Raw genomic sequence first — 23297 nt, forward strand, 5'->3', positions numbered from 1 at the left:
ATTATTTCTTATTGTAAACAAACATAAGTTAACTTCTGGCTTTTTTAAAATCTCTCAAAATATAATAATTAAATTATTTTATTCCAGAATTACTTAAACAAACTGGCCCATAATCTTTATGGCATGAACTCTCGACTTTTTTTTTTATTTTGATATCTAATCGATAATTATTCTGTTTTTCTTTTAAGTTAAAAATTTCAGCAATGTGTAACCTATTTAAATGGCAAAATGTAGTATAAAGTGTGAAATTATAACAGTTGATTAAAATATTAGAACAGTTAAGACTGAGATTGCAAGCACGGTAGAACAATTGGAATTCAAGCTAAAAGGCGCAAGCCGAGTAACTAAAGCAATGTAAGAAGTGTGGAAAGGGTCAGGTCGTCATGATGTATAGAAATATTATCTTGTTCCTGCCGTTGGAGCAAGGATCATCTTCAGGGAGAGTAAAAGAAACAACCTTGAACATTGGCATCATATCCCTTGTTCCTGCCTTGATATTCAATTCCATTGAATCCATCATGGAAGTAACATCGTCATCATCTTCTAATACAAGAGTTGATATTCATCTCGTTATATAAGACGATACACACGGACACGCCTGGCACATTTGCTTAGAGTTTGGATTCAGATTGAATTCTTGTTTTTTTTTTCCCGCAGAAGCTTGAAATTTGTAAACACGTTTGTTGGGTATGGATTGGTTGTCATCTCCTAGCCCAAGGCCCCTTGGTATGGTTGCTTCATGACTTATGAATGAAATGGGAAAAAAAATAAAATAAAAACTTAAATATATTTTTTAAAACCTATAATATATTCTCTTTTCAGTTTACTACCTAAAACATTTTTTTAATTTTACTGTCTAATAATTTTAAAATTTTACTTTTGATACCACATGATCTGTTAAGTGATAATATGATAAATTAATAAAATATTATGTCATCATTTAACAAATTTAGACTAACGACATATATTAAAAATAAAAAATTAGGTAATAAATTAAAAAAATATATTAAGAATATAAAAAACATACTTAAGTCAATAGTAAATATACATTTCAAGTATTTCCTATTTAAATATTTTTGTAATAAATAGGATATATATGTATGAAGTTATCTTTTCAAGTTAAATCTTTTTCAACTTTAAAGACTATACACCTTTACAGCATTTTAACATAACATGTAGAAATATTTGTCATTTAGTAATATTTCTCTTTTTTAAAAAAAAAAATTAAAAGTGTCAAAATATTAATTAGTAAAGTAAAATTATTCTTTTTGTCAAAGTTTAATTTTTAAACAAGTAGAATAATCTAGTAGGCCAAATGTGGAAGCGACAACCTAGAAAGCGCTAGATGGGGGTTTGCACATGACAAGAAGCTATTTTAGAGGCCTAATCGTGACTTACCGGAAAAGAAGCTAAACAAAATGCACAATAGACGGCACATGAAGAATAATAGACTAAAAGCATTGCTATCAAATGATGAAATGCCGATAGTGCATGCCAGTGTAGAGAACCTTTAACATAACTCGAATACATTATACAACGCAATACTTAAAAATAAAAAAATAAGCAGCCTCTCACTCCTCTGTACATATACAAATTCACCCTTATTTTAAAATAGTGTGGTATGTAGTCGCGAACTCACTCCAATGTGCTGTTCTTGTCCAAGATTTATCATGAATGTGCAAATGATGTTCTGCGCTGCAACGTATAATGTATTGTCTAGCCCCGCTTCATGCCTTCTTCACTTGGAACATGACTAAATGGAATTCTGATTGAATCGCAAAACCCATCAATGGGGGTCCTTCCATCAAAGCTGATATGAGAATCAAATGATCAAATTTGCATTCTAGATTGTGCAGCACATCTGCTAAAAATTAAGTAATACGGGAATTAGAAAAAAACGGGTATACGAGTTAGAGTGGCACCAATTGATATTATTAATCTAAAATTGCATGCCTTGTCTAGAGGCATTTGGAAAGTTAACCTTCTTTTAAGCTATCTCCGATGTTGCAAAATTCCTCGAGTTTGTATGAATCTCTGCCAGCGGATTAGTGATGAAGCCTCCATCAGGCCTGAATCTGTGGTTTGCCAACTTGGTTTCAGCATCCCTGTTGGCTTGGTAGTTCATGGCAGCAAGTGATGGGGTGCCACCTGATCTAGAGAATCGGGTGATTGAATCCCGGCCATGTGTTTTCCTCCAGAATTTGGAGCTCAAAAATTCTGCTCCAGGTAGCATGCAACATGTGTTACCATGAGGATCAGGTTTAGTCATCCTTCCACTTGATATAGCCAAATCATAAGAGATCTCATCCAATGCCAACTCAAGGCCATGCACACGAGTCTCTAAAGAACGCATTCCATTTTGTGAGCTTCCCATGAATTTCTGTCACAATATGGAGCATGTTGGAGATGATTGTCATTAAAGAATTGGCACAAATGCTACATTGACATAAAAAGAGAGAAAATTGAACACGATGACAGTATTAACTAGCCTTCGCTCCAGTAATTTGCAGAATTAAGCAGCAGAGATAAAATAATTTGATTGAGGGAATTTATTACTAACAAACCTGCAGAAGATCAAGTAGACTTGACTGCTGGTTCTCAATCTGATGTAACTGATCACGGATCAGCGATAAATCTTCACTCTCTTTGTCATTCCTTTGGAGATCTTTAGAGACGATACTGACAGGAACTGAGTCTTGGCTCTCATCTTCTTGATATGGAACCACACGAGATCCAGCTTTGGACCCACCATACTTTTGTATTTTATCCTCAGAACTTTTGTTTAGCAGTGCCCTTTTCGTTTCTGGCTTTGAAACTCCGCTTTTATCCATTTTGCTCCTTTCCGAAACAATTCCATCCCTCTCCTGAAGATCTCCCTGATCAGCCACGGCAATTTGAGCATCCCAATTCTTATGGTTCAATTTTCGGGAAACAGATGAACTCATTCTCTTGTTACTACTTGAAGCACTCGTATTCTTAGCATTGCTAGCAGAAGAACTATCTGCTGGACTGAATCTGCTAAAAGGAGTAGATTTCCTCCTCAAATTGGCCATCATTGAACGAGGACTACATGAATTTTGAGAGACCTGAGGATAGCGCCCATCACTTGCATTCTCTGAGCCAAAATCACAAATCCAGAAAGAAAACAGTTATGGGAAACAATCAAAGACAATTCACCACAACAAATCAATCATACAACCAAACAGAGACATCGGAAAATTGCCAAATGACGACCCAAATAATAGCATGTTTGTTTCCACATCCCAAATGTGATTTTTCACGTTTGAGAAGCTAATAGTAATAGCTTTCACATTTGAGACGTGATTTCTTATTTCTCAACAACTTTCCAAATACGCACTAAAATTTAGCATACAAAAATTCTGAATTCATCTAAAATTGATCAATGGCAAATTGACCATCACCTTTTTTCCCTTATCCTTACTTTAACTAATCATGCTTTATTTTTAAAGATACAACATCAAAGATAACACGATCAGTATTTCCATTACTGTAAAGAAATCTAACATCACCCATCATCTCAAATTCTCTGATCAAACACTAAACAACCAAAATCAAATAATTACCTTTGGATGAAGATTGCGATTTAGGAGGTGGAGAAACTTCATCCGAAACATCAGGAACTAGCTTCCACGCTTCCAACATCTGATTCATAACGTCCCGAACTAACTTCACCTAAACAAAACACCACACGCTCTCAATTCACTTTCGAATTACCATAAATAAACATTACCGCAAAAAAATAATAAAAAATACAAATATCTTCAGACTTCACACAAACCTTATCAAACCGTCGATTCTCGAAAACTCTCACACACTCACCCTTAAACTCCGATAAGAAATCCCTCTCCACGTCAGCAACCACCACGAGCGTCTCCGCCGCGGCCTTCCGCGTGGCCCAATCGTCGTTGCTCAACGCCTCCACCAAGCAGGGAACCAAACTCTTTAACTGAGCGTGGCCGGACGCGCCGCCGGCGGCGACGACGCTTCCGACGAGCGTCAACAGCGCTGGCTTCGCCTTGAAACCGTCGCGCTTCAGAAGCTTCTCGAACCTCGGCAGGAGCTTCGCCAGCCTGGCCGGGTCAGGATCCGGAGCTCCGTCGATCGCAGAGGCGAGACACAGCGCCGCGCTGGCCTGCGCGTTCTGGTCCTGCTCCGTGAACAGCGCCTCCGCCAACGGCTTCAGAAACGAATTCAGCGGTTGCTTGCTGACGTGGCCCGACAATGCCGCAATGGAATTCACGCACGCGGATCGCACCGACGAGTCCACGTCACGGAGCCGCCGCACGACGCTGCCGAGGATCTTCGACAGGTACGGCGCGAGCATGTTGCCGTGCGTCTGCGCGAGGAACCCTAGCAGGTGTACGCACTGCTTGCGCACCGGTGGTTTGTCGGAGGCATCGGTGGAGTACATGCACGAGAGGAACGCCGGCAAGGTGGTTGCGTCGAGGTTACGAGCGATGGACTCGAGTTCCGCGGCGGCGAGGGACTGCGTGTCGCGGTCAGAGAGTTTTGTCAGGCATGTGAAGACTCTCTGTTTTATGTTCTGCGGTGAAGACGACATTGTGGTTAATGTGATGGTTCCGGCGGAGGATCGGTTACTGTTGCGATGGTGGAGCCGGTGGAATCTCCGGCAACATCGCCGGTGAGTTTAGTTCGTTTGGCTTGGAAGTGGGAATGGGAGGAACAGACGGTTTTATCAATGTGCAATTGAGGAGAGTGAAGGTGAAGGTGAAGACAGAAACGACGTGTCGTTTTCTGGTTATTTAAGCGAGAACAGCTGCTGAACTACGGTGTCGTTTAGTTGATCGGGACGGGGTTTGGTTTGGGAAGTGCTTTTTTAAAATCTCTTTTATTAAGTTCTCCATTTTTTCACTCTACTCAAGAGCTGGTCAGGTTTGTTTGTTTGTTTCCATGGTGCTGACTTCTGATTTCTAAATAAGATAATGAATGCGACGTAACTGGAAATCCCCTATTTGTTGCTTAAGTGATCATATTACTCACCTATTCCCTCAAAATGAAGTTTTTTCAATGTTAAGTTTAAATGAATATAGTTTTGTTTCATTTAACATGTTAATAAATTGAGTGATATTTTAAGTTGACATCTTTAGTTTTTTTTTAAATGCAAGCTTGGTTAATGAAATTGAAAATGTCGACCTTCTTAATTAATTGTGCGTTTTTTTTTTCAAATTTTAACTCCACTATTAGGAGTTCTTTAATTAAAATTTGAACTTACTTATCAGGTTGAATCTTAATTACATGTTTCATTTAACATGTTAATAAATTATGTGATTTTTTAAGTTGACATTTTAGTTTTTTTAAATTCATGTTTGGTTAATTATATTGAAACTGTAGACCTTCTTAATTAATTGGGCCTTTTTTCAAATTTCAACTCGTGATATTAAAAGTTCTTCATTTAATTAATTTGAACTTATCAGTTTTTTTTTTACAGACTTACTTATCAGTTGAATCTTAAATTGTTTGTAATTGTGTTATCACTGTTATGAGATGTTTTTATTTATAATAGTAATAAATATGATATTTGTTTTATAATAAAAAAAATTATGTTAACAATTATTCAAATTTGACCTGTGGAGTTAAGTCGTTTGTGAGCTCATGAGCTCATATTCAATTCAATGAATATCTCTACATCTATATCCAATTTTATTAATCTTACTTTCGTTAAATAAAATATTTTAATATTTTTTTTTTATAAATTGATGTAATGAAAAAAATTTATATTAACATTATTTGTAAAAATTAATAAAATAAAAAGCCAATGAAAATATTACATTTAAATTAATTAAAATAAAATTCAAAATTATTTTAAATTTTAGTTATAATTAAGATATTATATTTAATATCTAATTAAATAATTAGTGCAGTATAGATAGGAAATAGTTAGATTTCTTAAATATGTTTATAAAGATTTTTTAATTGTGTATATTAAAAAAGTTTTATTGAGGATAACAGTATAGGTGTTTAACTTTTAGTGGGGTATATGTATATGAATATGCAACTCAGACACGTTTAATGAACAAAGAATCCACATAAGTAATTTTTAGTTTTTCACACACAACATTTGTCTTAAGGAAAAAATTACAATAAATAAATAAAAAAATGGCTTGTCATAATTAAAATGTGCTTCATTGCTAATGCAGTGTTAAAGACATCCGAATTTTACTCAACCATTCAAAAAGGCCCTTGCTAAAGGCGTCCACGTGTACATCTTAAATGTTCACACAATGATTATAATTAATGACCTAACACCACACTCCATAGTCCACACACAATAAAATGGATGGAGTCACTAAAAACGTGAATTGGCATAAAGGGACTGTTGTAATCAGGATTGTGTATTGCCGCAGAAAAGCAACATTGTGAGGAAATTAATGAGACACAAGATGGGTCTGGCCCTATGAGAAGGATCAATTATGTGTGGCAGGGAATAATCAATCATGGGTGATGAGTGTTGACGTTCAGGTCCAACATTGTTATTAAGGTGTCAGATTGTCATATGAAGCTGCCAGGCCATTATCATTCAACAGTTACTATATATATAGTACTCCCAACCTAGTTGCTGAAATTTTTTACTCCATATGGTTGCTTTTTTCAACACTATAATGTTTCTTAATATATATTCATGACACTAGGAGAGTGAATTATTTTCATCCAACTGATTCAACGCTTTTAGCACGGTACTTAATTGTAAGACTACATTTTGAGTCATAACATTACGTGCCAGAGTAATACACAAACATATAGTTCAAAATGATAGAGTTTTGTTTTAATTTGCTTTGGTTACATGCTATATAGTCTCGATAGAGATGACAATTTGATGGTATATGAATATCATTAGGTTGTGTAGTGTGTGTGACATTGAGTTATAGCTCCATAGTAAAAATCAGATAGGGTTAACGATCTTAATTAGTTTCAACATCATTAATCAAGCATGTAACTATACAAGTTGTAAGGTATATATATGTACGTACATATCATGAATTTGTATCACAACTAAAATAGTGTGTACCGGTTTAACTAATTTAGATAGTTAATGATGGCCATGACCATTACTCATTCAAGGTGTGTGAGAAGTTGCAGTAGGTAGGACCCATGCATGTCCTTTATCTGCATAACAATTGTCACAAGTAGGTCGTAATAACCAGGCATATCTAATCATAATAATCGCATGAAAATATTATGCTATATCTTGTACTTAATTAAGCACTACATAGTTATCAAGGGGCAAAGATGATTCAATGTTGAACCTATTCACAGGGTGGGTCTCAACCTCCACACCTACCTTTCTTCTATATACATACAAGAGTCGTAAATAGCGTTGACAGAAAAAACAGGCCCATCAAGGTTAGCCTAGTTTGCGTTAGTTGGAACTAATCATTTCATTACTCAGATCAAAATATTGAATTGAACTGCGTGGCATGCATATGCAATTCGTCATCTTCTACTTAAGAGGGGAAAGAAAAATGTAAAAACGATATATTATAGGCCAGTAATGGAGGAATTCCCCTTTGAAATTTCTTATTGAATCTCAAATTAACTTGGTTGGTTAATCTTATTTATGTGACATGCGTGCAGTTCAATTTGGCGTACCAACTAACAAGTCTAAGGTTTGAAAATTACTATAGCACTAGCTTAAAATGATCGCGTAGTTAGATTATCTAGACCAATCTCTCTTGACTCGAGACAGGTGACTAAGTGCATTATTGTTAATTTCCACATATTGACAATGAACTTGCAAGCAATAACTTGTAGCATTGGGTTAAAACTTAAAACCAAACACACTGATATTTCCCTCTACATATAAATTAGTGTTGAGTTATGTAAAAATTAATAAAAAAAAAAGTGAAAAATTTTAAAATTTGATTAGATCGTTGACTTTTACACTTTACTTTAATTTTAAAAAATTATCTCAATTTCATTCCACTCAACCTAAGGGTCATCGCAAACCATAATCACAATTCACAACTCTCGTCTTTAATTCCATCTAGCTAGGTCAATTTCCTCAGCATCATTTTTGGAACTAATTCCCCAACTATATCATACCTTCATTATAGGGGTGGTTATGCGTGCTTACATGAATAGTAATTAAAATGATTATGTAAAAGAAAGTTAATTTAATGATATTATATATAGAAAACTAGCTAGACCGCCATGAGATTCCTACGTACACTCTTCTAAAGGATTATAAATGTTAGACATGCAAATATTAGACCTACCTCCACATATGAAACATTTCCCTTATTATTACTCTACTAAAATACTGATCACTAACTTAAGTATTGCAGTGCTTTTTCGCTGTAACACCTTTCTCAGCCACTTGAAATACCATCAAGTTCTCACCACCAAGTAGTTACGGGCACATCAAATCCCCACCTGTATCAATAGATAAGAAAATTCAATTAGCAGAATCAAGTTGGTGAGTTATGTATATAAATTAAAATTAGTCTCCTAGTTTTAATTTAGGTGTGATGGTCAAACAAATAGTAACAGGTAATTAACACTGATTCAATTTAGTCACCCGTATATATAAAAACAAACTAAGCAACAGTAATATGATCCTTCGTCATATATTTAGTGGCGTAAGAACTTAACTTGATAATCATATCATTAGAACAAACCTTCTGATTTTCAAAGCATTTGATAATTTTGTTTTCTTCCCTGAAAGCAATGTTCTACCGTATGATGGATACGCACGTCTAACTTTCAAATAAAATAACGTATTAAGGTCCATTCGCAGCAAAGATCTTGGTACGAGCAACTTTGGCTAAGTGATATATTTGACGGTGTTATTTAAAATCAAATGCATATAAGATCATTGAAGGAAAAGGACTAGTCTCTACTCTTGAATTGGTGAGAAGTCATGGTTTGCATTATTGTCTGGTACAGATACATCTATATTAATTATATCCCCATCGTATAAGAAAACACCAGAAAATGGTTTTGTCGATTTTTGTCTTTATAATTGCGCCTATTATTTTTTGTTATTTATAAGTGTGCCTATAATTGATCTATATTATAACAAACCACACATCCAAGCATATATAGCTCTTTTGTTTCTTAACCACCAGGCAAAGGTAGCTTTTGCTAACTATTTCTTATATTTAAAATTGGGCAGTTAAAAATATTTGAAATATATTTTATGGACCGCTTGTACGTGTTTTGACGAAATATATTTCATAATAATAAATTATATATATATATATATAGAGAGAGAGAGAGAGAGAGAGAAAATTTTAACCATTAGGCTTCTCCTTTTCTCCTATATTAATATGATATTTGTGAAACAGATTGGTTTATTGATATTGTGGATTTCGTTGGCATAAGAAATTGCATATGGATGTCATAGGTGTATAATCTTATTAATATAGTCTCTATATTATTTAACAGATTAACTTCTTTTTTTTTTAACGAAGATTAACTTAATTTTCTTAGACAATACTATATTAACTAGACAAATCTAATGACTATTTTTTCCTATTATAGTGTGTGTTGCAATGAATATGGAATAATAAAGATTACATGATGTAGAAAATACACCAAAACCTTCACGTTAATTATCTGCTATTTTTTATACTTACTTTCATGTTATGCTTTATCAACAAAGAAATCAAATAAGCTGCATTTTCATCGAAGAAAAGACAAATTTTCTTGCAAGAAGACACAATTAATAGATGGCACGTATATGTACTTAATATAAAATTATACTAATATGTAGCTTTTCACTATTTTAGTCGACATATTTTTTTTATGAGTTAGTCTGCACAATTCGGAATAACAGCATTGATGGTAGCCATAAGTCACGTTTCTTACACTTAATTTGTACAATGAGTATGCTGATCCCTAAAGGCACCGCCGATGAAAATAATTGATCCAAGAGGAAAACAATATTGTCTCGCTCACATGGGAATGAAATAAATGAGTGAATTTAAAATTAAAAAACAAAAACAAAGAGATAAGAAACAAACAAAAAGTGATAAACCCCAACCCTTTCTCAAATGCGTATGTGTGTTCCCAAGTCATGCTTGTTCCAATCTTGAACCCATCATGCCACGTGCAATTTCCCAAGAAGTAAGAGGACATATAACATGAAGTGGGAGCCAAAATCTGCACATATATATCCTCTAATTGAGTTAGACATTCTCCATGTTAATCATGGATTTGTCTCCTTTGGGACCAAGACAGTCACGTATGTAATTATTCTCTAGAAATGGTCTAAACTAGAAGAATGTGAAGCGCATATATTGCATTGATGGATTATACAGAAGAACTCAAACTAGAAAATGAAAATAAAATAGTTTATATAATTTATCTGACTAATTATAAGGTTGTTTAACTTAAAAAAAAAGATTTGGTAAATAAAATTTATTTCAAACATTTTTTCACATGTCACTTAAAGTAACATTTGAGTTTATAGTTTTTTTTATTTACCACCTTCGTTAATATTAAATTATTTTGTGTGTGTAAGAGAGAGAGAGATTATTTTTCAAATATTAATAGTGTGTGTAAACATTTTTATACTTGAAAATAACTTTTAGATGTTAGCTGTTAGAGTTTTCATTTCTCATTCTTTACTCAAGATCTAAAGCACATGCACTATATTATTGCCAGATAATTTTTAACTTTAAAAAAATAATCTAAAAATTTATAAAATTACAGAATTTTAATTTTAATTTTTTTATTTTTAACTTTAATTCAAAAATAAATTCTAACATCTAAACAAAGTGAGACAAACATTATCCAAAATAATGCAATATATACTGAATGCCAAATTTCCGCTTGTTTAGAGAACGTTTTTGCTCTCCAAAACTCCAACATCACATTTGTAAATCACACACAAACCTAATTCAGAAAGATGATCGTGTTTACTTGAAATTTCTCATAATTAAATTTGTTCTTTAAAATACATTTGATTAAAACTAAAAAATAAAACTTTTTTATTAGATTAAAAAAATTATAATAAAATTAGTATGATTTTTTTTTTGCAATAATTTTTTAAAATATATTACTTCACTTGAACTCAATTTTAACTAAAATTATTTTCATTAAATTAAAACATTCAAAAGTAAGTCTACAAATACTCACATAAGATACATCATGCAGGTGATTCTTTTTCCCGTCTTAAATGAATCAGGTTGTTGTTTTTGTTTTGGGTAGCGAACGGGCCAGCTTGAACTAGAGACGAATAAGCCTTGAGTATTCTTAGGTGCACTCAACATTATTGCTGGTGCACCCAGCATTCTTTAAAAATAGTAAAATTGTTCTTGCTAATTTCTCCTCTTATGGATCAAGTTGATCCGTAAGTTGATTATTAAGACTTACGGATCAAGTTGATCCGTAAAATACTTATAAATCAAGTTGATCTGTAAGTCTTAAAAATTAACTTAGGGATCAACTTGATCCATAAGGGATATTTTTATCTTTTTATGGTTAGTGCTGCACCAACAATAATGCTAGGTGCACCTGGCAGCACTCATAAGCCTTGCAGGTGCAGTCCAAATTAATTTGGTTTTAGGTCAAAAGGGCTCAAACTGAAGGACCTACGATCTCACTCCATTGGCTCACTTTTCCGTGTACTTACTCATTCAGCCCAATGTTCTCTTTCCACTTACACCAGGCCTATAAATTAAGTTTATTTGAGATGGACACACATAGTGATAAGTAGTTCCATTTGCAACATTTTTGTTTGGGTTGATGGTGGGCTATGAGTCCTATAATTGAACTGCTTCACTTTCCTTAAACTCAACTGCCACTAAAACTTTCACAGCGTGCATGTACAGACATTAAATTATTTTATTAATTTCTTTTTTTAGTCTATAAATACTAATTTGTTAGTTTTATTAAAAATATTAATAAGGCATTTGAACCTATAACCTTTTCTCCCCTTCTCCCTTCAATCTTAAGCTTTTTCTTCTCAACCATCAAACCAATCATATATCTTGTTAATTTTTTATTATATGCATGAACAAATATTTTCTAAGTACTTCCTAAGTTCCTTAGACATGAGGAATGGGGTGTTAGTGCTTTTATTTTTTTAGATTATAATTAGAATGAGAATTTATTAGATGTTGCACTTAAACTTGACAATAACAAATTGGGGAAAATGAACATTGACGTCAGTATGTCTTAGTCTTTATAGTATAGATTTACTTTTTAAAAGAAAATTTTGTTTCAATTATTATTTTAGAGACTAAAGACAAAACTTCAAATTTAGAATGTTGTGTAAAGTGGGTAAACTACCCATTACTTCCATTTATGGCTGACTCTTAATAATGATATTCTAATTTTAATCTAACACCATGATCTAAAGTCTAAATTGTTATGTTATTGTGATAGAGATTTCAAGAGTTCAAATATTATCTTGTTTGTCATTGAAACTCGTAAAGTCTTTATAGATTAACTCGTGTTTAAAACTTATAAATAAGATAGTGAGAGGATTGAACGTATATACATGAGATTGAGTCACTTTGGCACTTGGCACTATTTATAATACAATTCTGATTAACCTCACCCTCACAATGTGTATATGATATTAGGACTTACAAGTTTTTGCTTAATTTTGTACTTAAATGTAATGGGAACTTAATCAAAATTGTATTATAAACAGAAAGGAAATAAATAAATAAGCTTTTATGTGCTTCTCATGATCTTTTGGGCTAATCTCCAAATGATATTAGAATCAAAGTAATGATGATGCTTAAGTAAAAGTTTATTATGAGGTGAATTGATGTGTACTAGAAAAGTATGATTTTGAATATTTTTTAGGTTTTTTTACTGATAATGTGAGTTGAAATATGATAATTATATTATTTTTTGTGCTCCAAATTGTTGCCTTGTTTTTATTAAGGGTTGTTATTGATTTCATTGGAAGTTACCTTGTGTCATTCAAGATCTATTGATATTTTTTGGCTCTGAATTGGTGGTATTAGGCCAATTCAGACATGCACTATACCAGGTACGAAGTTTGATGTGAGTTAGATATGATTAAAGCATAATAAACTTTCATATTATCAAATGTTTGATATGTATCAAATAATTTATTCGATAATATATGACAAATTATCATATATGTTTGAGGTATAGGATGCGTGTGCGTGTGTCCAATATCCCAACATAGCTTTAAAGTCATAAAATGTGCTTAATGGCCAACAGTTGAGTTTTCAACATATCACCAGTAGTAGTTTATGTGACTCGCAAATCCATGAATCCATGTGCCATGCGCATTCCGAATAACTCCGCCGATTCCCATGATATTCATACTCAGATTAAGGTTTAAAAAAATGTTATAACATATATTAAACGAGAGTTTTTATGGTGCTTTCAAAAATTGTGAGGATTTTGGTATTATTTTTTTAATCCAAAAAATTATCGTGTTATTTATCTTTTTTATTAATTAAAGAAGTTTTTTTTCAAATTAGTTTTTGATTAATTAAAATATTTTTAAAAAACTAAAATTATAACTATTTAATTAAAAATCTAATTAAATATAAATTAGAATGACTGTTACACTTCAGAAAAAGTAGAATTGTGATTTTATATTAATATTGGTGAAGGAGATTAAGGTTCATATTTATAAACTTATGTTTAATCAAATTTTTATAATTTAAAATAGTTCTAATTTTAATTCAAAAAAACTAATCAAGAATTAATTTGAAAAAAAAAATCTTTAATTAAGAAAACATATGACATGACAATTTCATTGGTTAAAGAATAACAGTACCAAAACTCTCAATTTTTGAGACACCATATAAACTCTCTCTGTATTAAATAATTCATATAACTTTTTGTTATAATATAATAATATCCTTTGATTTTATTTTTGAAAATTTTTATAAATATATAATACAATACAATATGTTAAATAGGGATGTTCATAAATTGAATCAATATAATAACAATCGAGAATGAATAAATAAAATATAGAACAAATAAAAATCGAATAAATTAAATATTTAATTAGATATGATCACATATTTAAATTTAGAATTGTATTTGAAAACAACTCTTTATCCAACCTAAACCAACAACATGCATACATTTATTTTTTATTTATAAATTTTATATATTACTCATGTTTATATTTTTATGTCTTATGTCTTATATACTTGTAAAATTATATATTTGAATTGATATGTAATAATAAAATGAATGGGAAAAAGTAGATATAACACTTTTAGAGTTGTATTGGTATAACTTAATCTTTTCTTATATTGTAATATAAATCTTTAGGTGGAGTTGCTAGAAATTAATGAAAAGAAGGGGACAATAAGGTTATTGGATGTGCTATAAAAATTCACCTATAAAAAATTGTTATATAAAATCAAATCATGTGGTTGTTTTGTTTGTATTTTTATTTAATTATATATGTTGTGGAAGCAATGACTTCCAAGATTATTTTGATGATGTCAAAGAATCAAGAGTTAACGGTTCTAAAGAATCATGAGTCAAAAAGCTTTAAGAATCAAGTTTCAAAGAATTAAGATTCAAGAATAATCAAAATCAAGATTCAAGACTCAAAATTCAAGAATCAAGAGAAAACTCTATCAAGATAAGTACTAAAAAAGTTTTTCAAAATATTGAGTAGCACAAGAATTTTTCACAAAATCTTTTACCAAAGAGTTTTACTCTCTGGTAATCGATTATCAGAAGGTAGTAATCGATTACCAGTAGTCATCATTGTTTTCAAAACTGATTTACAAAGCTATAATCGATTACCATAATCATGCAATCGATTACCAATATTTTAAAACGTTAGATTTCAAATTTCAAGAGTCACAACTAGTGATAAAACATTTTCAAATCATTTTAAACTTGTGTAATCGATTACACAATACTTGTAATCGATTACCAGTGTTTCTAAAAGTTTTGATTTTCAAATTTAAACATAAAGAGTTACATCTTTTGATGTGTAATCGATTACACTATAATGGTAATCGATTACCAGTGACTAATTTCGAAAAATAAATTTCCAAAACTCACAATTCTTAAAGTGACTTGTTTCTGAAGATTTTTTCAAAAGTCACAACTTTTTAAGAGACTAGTTTTCAAAAGAGTCACAATTTTTAAAAGGTGACTAGTTTAAAAGAAATTGTCAAAGAGTCACAAACTTTAACTTGAGTCATCAAATGATTATAAATATGTAACCATGACATGAATTTCAATAACATTTTTTTACAGAACTTTCTGATTCATTTCTCTTCATCTTTCTAAAAGTTTTTGTTCAATACTTTCTCTTTCAATAAAAGTTCATTGACCAAAAACTTGTGTTATTCTTTTTCTTCATTCCTTCTCCCTCTTGTCAAAAGAATCGAAGGACTAACCGCCTGAGTTCTTTTGTGTCTCCCTTCTCCCTCTTCCAAGAGAATTCAAAGGACTAACCGCTTGAGAATTCTTTTGATTATTTCCTTTCCCTTTATACAAAAGATTTCAAATGACTAACCGCCTGAGATATCTTTTGTATCCCCCTTACAAAGAATTCAAGGGACTAACCGCCTAAGCATTCTTTGTCCTAACACAGTGGAGGGTACATCCTTTGTGGCAGAAGTAGAGGGTACATCTACTTGGGTTGTTATACTGAGAACAAGAGAGGGTACATCTCTTGTGAATCAGTTTAAGTGGAAGATACATCCACTTGGTTGTTCAAAGAGAACAAGGGAGGGTACATCCCTTATAGATCTTTGGCTTGTAAAGGATTTTACAAGGTTGAAAGAAATCTCAAGAACTGTTGGTTGCTTGGGGACTGGATGTAGGCACGGGTTGTGGCCAAACCAGTATAAATCTTGTGTTTTCTCTTCTTTCCTACACTTTTTAATTTCCGCTGTGTACTTTTAATTGCCGCTTTTACTTTTGGTTAAGTTATTGTTTCTGTTCTTTACTTTCTTAACTTAGTAGTAAAAGCCTAATTGAATCTAGTAATATTAAGAAGAATAATTTTTAATTAGTCAAGACATATTAATAATTAATTCAACCCCCCCTTCTTAATTATTCTAAGGTCACTTGATCCAACATATGTGTGTGTGAAGAAATCATTATTGACATCCATGATCTTGAACCCTCTTGTTAAGCTCCATAATTTCTCCAACCTATTGCACATAATGTTGAAATCAATTGATTTCTCCAATAGCTTTATGATTAGAGTATCCTGCCATAGGCCACATAGTTCTTTTGAAACTTTCTCATCCAACAATTCTTTCAACACAAGTTTGTTGTTGTTTTCATATTTGATAATTTTTGAATGAAAAATGGTATTTCTCATGGTTAGGGGGCACTCTTTACTCCCTAGTACCTTATCATGAAAAGACACTTGAGGTTACACCAAAGGTGAAGATGTTGCATCGTATCGAGCATGTGCTGATCCTTCCAAATTTGTTAGCTTGCTTAGAAGAAGCAGTTACCCTACTGTTGTCTGAGGTGATTTCGTTCTTATTTTTTTTATTAATAGGAATTCATTACTAACAATCTAACCAACTTAAGGTAAAACACTAATTACATAAAAGAAATTATTATATGGAATGCAAAAACTAAAATAATAAAAGTTTAATATCCATGTGTCTAATAACAAATTATCATTTGAATATTTTAAAATAATTTTTTTAAAAAATTAATAAATTTATCATAGATGATAAATTATACTTAAATGATTGTATTTTATACGGTTAATATATAACTTTTTTTTTCTCCAATACTAATATAAAAAAATTATACATAAATATACTTTTATATTACAAATTATAATACAATTTTAAAATGTAATCTATCATTCTCTTCACTTTCTTTATTACACTTTTTAATATATTTTTTTCTCGTTTAGATGTGCACTTCACACATTCTTTTCTTTTGTATCCAGACAATAAATTTTTCTTTTTCCAATTATCTCAAATGGACTTTTTAACATTTATTTTTAAATTGAATTTTAATGTTTATTATAATCAAATGATTTATTATAGATATAAATTAATTTCATATAATAAAAATACTTTTTATAAAATTTAATTATAATATAATTGATATATACATTAAATAATTATTTATTATAATTTTTAATTATATTACTAATTATTTATTTAATACAAAACAATGACTATATATATTTCTTTCCTTAATGGAGGAACAAGCAAGACAAAATTGTTGTTGCGATTAATCTTAATATTTTTTGAAAAATTACCATTTGTATTATATTTAAATTATTTATTATAAATATTATTTAGTTTTATATAATAAAAAGTATTTGTTATAAAATTCAATTACAGTATAAATTAGTATGTTGGAAATAATTACTATCTATTATAAATTTAATTATATAATTAATATTTATTTAATATAAAAAATAATTATATATATTTCTTTTATTTTTCTAGGAACAAAAAGTCAAAATTTTTGTTGTAATTAAGTAAAGCGACAGTTTAGTTTAATGATAAATATCGGGTAAATAAATATGCTTACGTATACCATCAATTCCAACGACGTCGTGTTGCACTGCTTGTATTCCTTTTTACACATATAACCTTGTGTTAGCTTCAAATCTCCCCAAATCGCCACCCAGAGTCGCTAGAATTTAATAAAAGACAAGGGGTAGTAGGGTCATTGAGCGTGTTATAAAAATTCAAACCTGGACCTCTTCTGTTCCAAAAAGGGGCAAGAGGATCAGAGGAGTTACCGTGATACATTGTTTTCATTTCCTGTCTCTAGAATTTTCTATCCGCTCATCCCCCTCACAAATTAGGGTTTTTGCGAATCTTTTATCGTCTGAAATCGAATCCAACGTTTCAGCCATGGTTTCCGATTCAATCGCCGCCGTACCGATTCCCTCCGCCGCAAACACCAAGAACCCGGGGAAGAAGAAGAGGGTTCGATATTCAATTCGATTTCGATTTTTCATTTTTTCTCTCTCTTACATGCATTCCGTTCTCCGTTCTCCGTTCTTATTAATTTCATCGTAATCTTGTGCGTGTTTCAGACTAACAGGTCCGCGAAATTGAAGCAGTACAAAATCGATGCGCGCCGCGAGCAATGGTTATCTCAAGGTACGCGATGTTCGCACTATTTGTTTTCGTTGATCCATTCATTCGCTGATTCCGTTCCGTTTTCTGATTCGTATCTGTGAGTTTCAGGTGCGGTGAAGAGCAAGGGGTGCAAGGACGGAGTGGACGATGACGGCCACGCACCGCCGCCGTCTCCAGCGGTGGTGAAACACTCGTTGGAGCCGCTGAACACGAGGCGCAGAGGCGAAGAGGACGATGGATTGATCCATCATGACAGCGATTCGGAGTCTCCGAGCAACTGCCCCGCGGGCGTGTTGTGCGGCACCGATTCGGGGACGAATTTCACCGGCAGCAGTAGCGGCGGCAGCAGTAGCAGCAGTTCCAGCAGCGGCGGGTGCTGTTCCGGGAACGTCACCGAGGAGGAGGAAGAAGAGGAAGGTGATGACGATGATGATGATGGATGCTTGGATGATTGGGAGGCTATGGCAGATGCTCTAGCCGCCGATGACAAGCGCGAAAACCCTTGTCCGGATTCGCCTCCAGTGGTTTCGCCTTCAGAGGGTTCCAATTTAGGGTCTCCGAATTCGAAACCCGAGAGTGATGGATTGGTTCCTTGGGGCTCTGGTAATAGCAGAGCGTGGAGGGCAGATGATGCCTTTCGCCCTCAGAGTTTGCCCAATTTGTCTAAGCAGCACAGTATGCCAAACCCTGATCGGCGTGGGGTGCCTTGGGGTCGCGCCCCCACGCCATCCTCGTGTCCAATTTGCTGTGAAGATCTCGATTTGACTGACACGAGTTTCATGCCTTGTCTCTGTGGGTTTCGGCTTTGCCTCTTTTGCCACAAGAGGATTCTCGAGGAGGATGGGCGTTGCCCTGGGTGTAGGAAGCCCTATGAGTGTGAACCTGTTGAGACAGAGGCCAGTGTGCTTGGAGGCAGCCTCACTCTTCGGTTGGCACGTTCGTGCAGCATGATCGAGAGGTCCTGAGCCCGCGGTCTGTCCTTTTTTTGCTGCGTTGTTACATCATCGTCTGTACTTTTAGGGAAGTCTAATTTTCATAGATTTAGTTGGCCTAGTGTTATGAGGCTTTGGGCACCTTGAAATCAACTTGTTTCTCATTTGATCTTATGGTGCATGTGTTAATGTAGAGTACTCTTGTTGGTATGTGAATAGATAAGGTGGTATAGAAATTCAATACATTGAAAATGGTTAAATAATGCAGCTTATTTCTTTTCCTTTATACTTCTACAGTTCTACTTACTCATGTTTTGGATTCAGTTTCTCTACTCCAAATTCTAATACTTCTATTTTGAATTTCAGTTTTGATTGAACATGCTCATATTTCTGATTATGCAAATTCAATTTTTGGTGGTGTTGCAATGTGCTATGTTTATACTCTCTGTCTATCTCTTACAATTGCATTTATTGCACTCTGGGGCTACTGATGAAGCCATCCTGTTTCCTCTTCTCTCTCTATTTAAGATATTTTATAGGTATATATCAATGAATTGAAGGTATATGGGCTGATTAAAAAATAGAATTATAGGTATGTGCTAATAATGATCATTAGTCAAGTCATAAACTATGTTTTTCCTGTCTTTTTATCGTCTGTGAATGGTCTTTTGATTTATGGATTGTTTTTTGTTTAATGTAGGGGGATGGGGGGGAAAATAAAACCCACCCTTGGAGGGGAGTTGAGAGCAATGTTGCCCCTCTCATTTTCCTTTCCCTCTGCTAACCAAACAGAATATTAATGTTTCATTGTCTCTAGTGATAGGTAACTAAAGTTTTTTCAAAAGCAAATATTTAATCATTCAACTGGCCTGCGGATTGTTTCTGTCCATCAAGGATGGTTCAAAAAATCTCTGTTTGTTTGTTTTGTTTCCTTCTTCTCTTTCATTACATTTGACGGAATTTCATTAATGCAAAACTAGAATTTGTTAACATGGATGCATCTTTTTGTTGCTGGACCATCTTGCACAAACCACAAATCAGATATATGTCATTGTTAAAAGCTTGGTCCTTCTATGCCTATAACTGACATTCCCCATACTTGAAAGGGATCTGCGATATCCTGTTTTAATGTGAGTTAACATTGTAAATATATCTTCTTTCTTGACATTTGAACATTGTTTTTTGTTTCCCATTGATTCTCTTTTAGGAACCAATATACTGGTGTTTAGTGTAAATATGAAGACAATCATTAGGGTTTTCAAGGTATGGGAATATCTTTATGGCATTGTTGTATGTGAATCTTATGAGTTTGGTTCAGTCTTAGTCAAAGAATAATTTGTCCTTCCTTATTCCTTGGGGTTTTGATAATTGGCATTTGACTTACCTTTCATTTTAATCAACCTACCATCAGATCATTGTCCTGACTTTCAAATTGGTACTACTTTTAAATTTTGTTTGTATGAGTTATGAGTAGTTCTTGTGCAAAACAATCATTTATTATGTATACAACTGCTGACTTATTCTACATTGATATGATTTGTTTTTTGCTCCTTCCTTTTACTGTTTCCATCGATGATTAAGATACCCTCAGAATAAGTGAGCCCAATTCTAATCTCAACATAAAACAGGTGGATTATTTGTATAACTATCTAAATATTTATAGAAGTGACTTACTTTGAAAATTCTTTCTACAGTAGTAGTTTGGTTCTATAATATGAAAATTGGATCTTAGTTACTTAAAACAATCATTTTCTGATAGAACAGTAGGCTACTTTTATGAAAATGAATGACACTTGAGACAATGAATATCTTTATACTTTAGTCCGAGGGCCAGCTTGATTGAGAAGATAGAGTGTGGGAAGGTGGAAATTTGGGAATGAAAATCATTTTCACTTGCTTGTATATTGAAAGTATGAGAATTCTGAAGATTTAATTGGTTGACGGTTGCATGTTTTGTGCTTCTCTCATTGTTTATCATATTCTCATCTGTGGTCCTTTTCCATACTTGGTAGCATGCTTTTCACAACCTTTTTCTCTGTCTCTCCTGCAGTTACTGGTTTGGGGTTTTGTTGTAGTGTAAACAATGGAATCGATCACATGAAAGGTACTAAATTTGTCATTGCCTTGTTAGCTTTGGGTTATACAATCTGTACTTGCATTAATGTTACTGCTCATTTGAAGATGATTTGGTATGATTTTCATCCCCTATGAAAAGATAAAATTATTTATGATTTGTCTTTGGTTGTTGCCTTGTTAGCTTTGGGTTTATACAATCTGTACTGGCATATGTTAATTCTCATTTGAAAATGATTTGGTCTTATGAGAAATATAAGCCATTTACTCTCATCCTCTAAGAAAAGATAAATAATTATTATTACCAATAAATTTGATGCCAAACAAATGAGACACTATTGTTCAAGAATTTGTGATACTTAATAAGGTTTCTCTGCTAGTGGTAGGTCTATCTTTTTTGTTTGGTGATGTTTCGAAAAAAGCTATAGATTGGGAATCCCTTGGAAACTAAGATAATTTAGTTCGAATGTTACTGATGATTATTTAATTAGTGTGAAAAAGTAACTACAGTTGCTGGAACGTCGCATTGCAAACTGAAGGTCTTTGGGCTATTGGGAGTGGAAATATGTACAAGAAATTCGCTCTTGGAAATGTAATTGAACATGCTGCGCATGGGAGTAAATTAGATATGGGACGTACCCCTTTATAACTTTTCTGGTTGCCTGGTTGTTTTGTATTCTTAAACTTGTTGGTGTAAGGAAATGACACGAGACCTTTATTTCCTAAAATGTGCATGTTCTACACACCAAGAAACCAACTATAAGATATCCTTTTATTGTTATTGGTATTAGTTGTTGTGGTAAGAATAGGACGGTGGGTAAGATTTGATGAACTTTGATCTGGTTTGCTGCGTTTTTTTTAGCGTATGCTTGTGGTTTATAAATTGAAGATTTTTATGGACGTCCAACTAATATCTTGAGAGAGAACTTTTTGCTGTCTTTAGCCATTGTGTTTTCCCTTTGCTGGTATGTTTCGTTTGTAGTTTGTAAAATATGGTTTGGCACAATAGTAAACTAATTATTTTTACAATGCTTGAACGCAACTCAACTGTGATTTTTCAAACAAGATATTTAAGGATAAAATTCTGTTTACATTCTCCACGTTGAAAGTTTGAGCGGTGAAAGCTATAATCCTAACCTGCATTTAATATTTGAGTTGACATTGTGCATTTAATTCCCTTAATATCTTTGCTTGTTTTGCAATATTCTTGGTTGTTTTCTTTCCAGCTCAATAAAATTTTCTGTTGGCGGCTTGCTGTGATTAACAATCAATTGGTTGCTTATTTGGGTTGCTGCAATTCACGAGCATGCTAGCATACTGTAATTGGTATGTTGAAATTTAGTTTCGCAGCAGCCAGGCTTTTGTAACGCGTCTGTTCTTTGTTGAGCCATATAGTTCTTTTAGGATAAGATTCAAGTGCTGCAAGTAATTGCGTTGAAATTCATAGTTTATTTTCTTGCGTAAAAATCGAGTATTTTAAACAGGATCCGATAATGTATTCAATGTCAAGTTTTCAACTGTTTGCGATAAAGTGATCGTATCTAGTTATGCCCAATGTTCTTAGAATTAGAATCGGATAAACCGGTGAAGATATTATTTCAAGGATCAATAGTTGAATTTAAATCGAATTTGAATTGGTTTTAATAAAATATATTTTTTAATATTTTAATATAATATTATAGTAATATTAAATAAAAAAATAACACAATATAAATTAATAATAATAATAAAAAAGAAATTTCACTTAAAAGTGTTGTAAGTCATTGTATTAATTTTTTTTTTTTGAACGGACGCATAAATTTTATGAAACATTAGACACACACGTGATCGGTCCCGGTGAAATTGACCTGTGTAATCCAGATTTCAAAAGCATGGTTATGCCTTTCCCGTGATGGTCTGTTAAATGCATGTACTTCATTTCCTGGCTAGTTTCTGTTTATGTTAGGCGCATCTTACCCCTTTGAGTATTTAAAAAAGAGAGAGAGAGAGAAAAGAAAGGGACTATTTAGTTATCAATCTGAATTCTTAATTAAATTAACTTTTAGGATACGTTTCGCTTAAACAAGAATCGAATCTTTTAATTTTGTTAAATGAAGCTGGGTTGACCTTTTAAGCAGGGTTGTGCTTACAGACTTGTTATTTTATAAGTTTTGAGTAAATAATTCTAAAGAATTTTACATTTCATTATTAATATTAAATTGTATATGATAAAGTTAATTTTTATAATATTTATCTTAAAAGTCATATTTATCAT

At 32.7% G+C, this 23297-nt stretch overlaps 2 protein-coding genes across 13 annotated transcripts; one reads left to right on the forward strand and one right to left on the reverse strand.

Annotated features, from left to right (window-relative positions):
- Nucleotides 1–1471: 1471 nt before the first annotated feature.
- LOC100789197 (TORTIFOLIA1-like protein 3) lies at nt 1472–4976 on the reverse strand. Of its 5 annotated transcripts, none has more exons than XM_006579490.4 (5): nt 3800–4976; nt 3585–3693; nt 2565–3115; nt 1982–2380; nt 1472–1810 (listed from the first exon to the last, which is right to left on the reverse strand). In XM_006579490.4, the coding sequence occupies exons 1-4, from the start codon at nt 4580–4582 to the stop codon at nt 1988–1990; spliced, it is 1836 nt and encodes a 611-aa protein (XP_006579553.1). In that variant the 5' UTR covers nt 4583–4976; the 3' UTR covers nt 1472–1810; nt 1982–1987. The 5 variants fall into 5 exon arrangements, with proteins under 5 accessions (XP_006579553.1, XP_003525126.1, XP_006579552.1 ...); XM_003525078.5 differs by having other exon boundaries at nt 1472–1861; XM_006579489.4 differs by having other exon boundaries at nt 1472–1864.
- A 12669-nt stretch (nt 4977–17645) lies between these two features.
- Nucleotides 17646–22574, forward strand: LOC100792365 (histone-lysine N-methyltransferase SETD1A). 8 transcript variants are annotated; one of them, XR_005891716.1, is made up of 6 exons: nt 17646–17882; nt 17993–18059; nt 18147–19010; nt 20178–20233; nt 21021–21074; nt 22270–22574. XR_005891716.1 is itself a non-coding variant. In XM_041015893.1 (4 exons), exons 1-3 carry the CDS (start codon nt 17808–17810, stop codon nt 19001–19003), a joined length of 999 nt encoding a protein of 332 aa, XP_040871827.1. In that variant the 5' UTR covers nt 17646–17807; the 3' UTR covers nt 19004–19010; nt 21021–21771. The 8 variants fall into 8 exon arrangements, 2 of the variants coding, with proteins under 2 accessions (XP_040871827.1, XP_003525132.1); XR_005891715.1 differs by lacking the exon at nt 22270–22574 and adding an exon at nt 19671–19793 and having other exon boundaries at nt 21021–21771; XR_005891712.1 differs by lacking the exon at nt 22270–22574 and adding an exon at nt 21535–21771.
- The last annotated feature ends 723 nt before the right edge of the window (nt 22575–23297 follow it).

The sequence above is a fragment of the Glycine max genome, chromosome 5 (assembly GCF_000004515.6).
Source record: "Glycine max cultivar Williams 82 chromosome 5, Glycine_max_v4.0, whole genome shotgun sequence".
NCBI classification, from domain to species: Eukaryota; Viridiplantae; Streptophyta; class Magnoliopsida; order Fabales; family Fabaceae; genus Glycine; species Glycine max.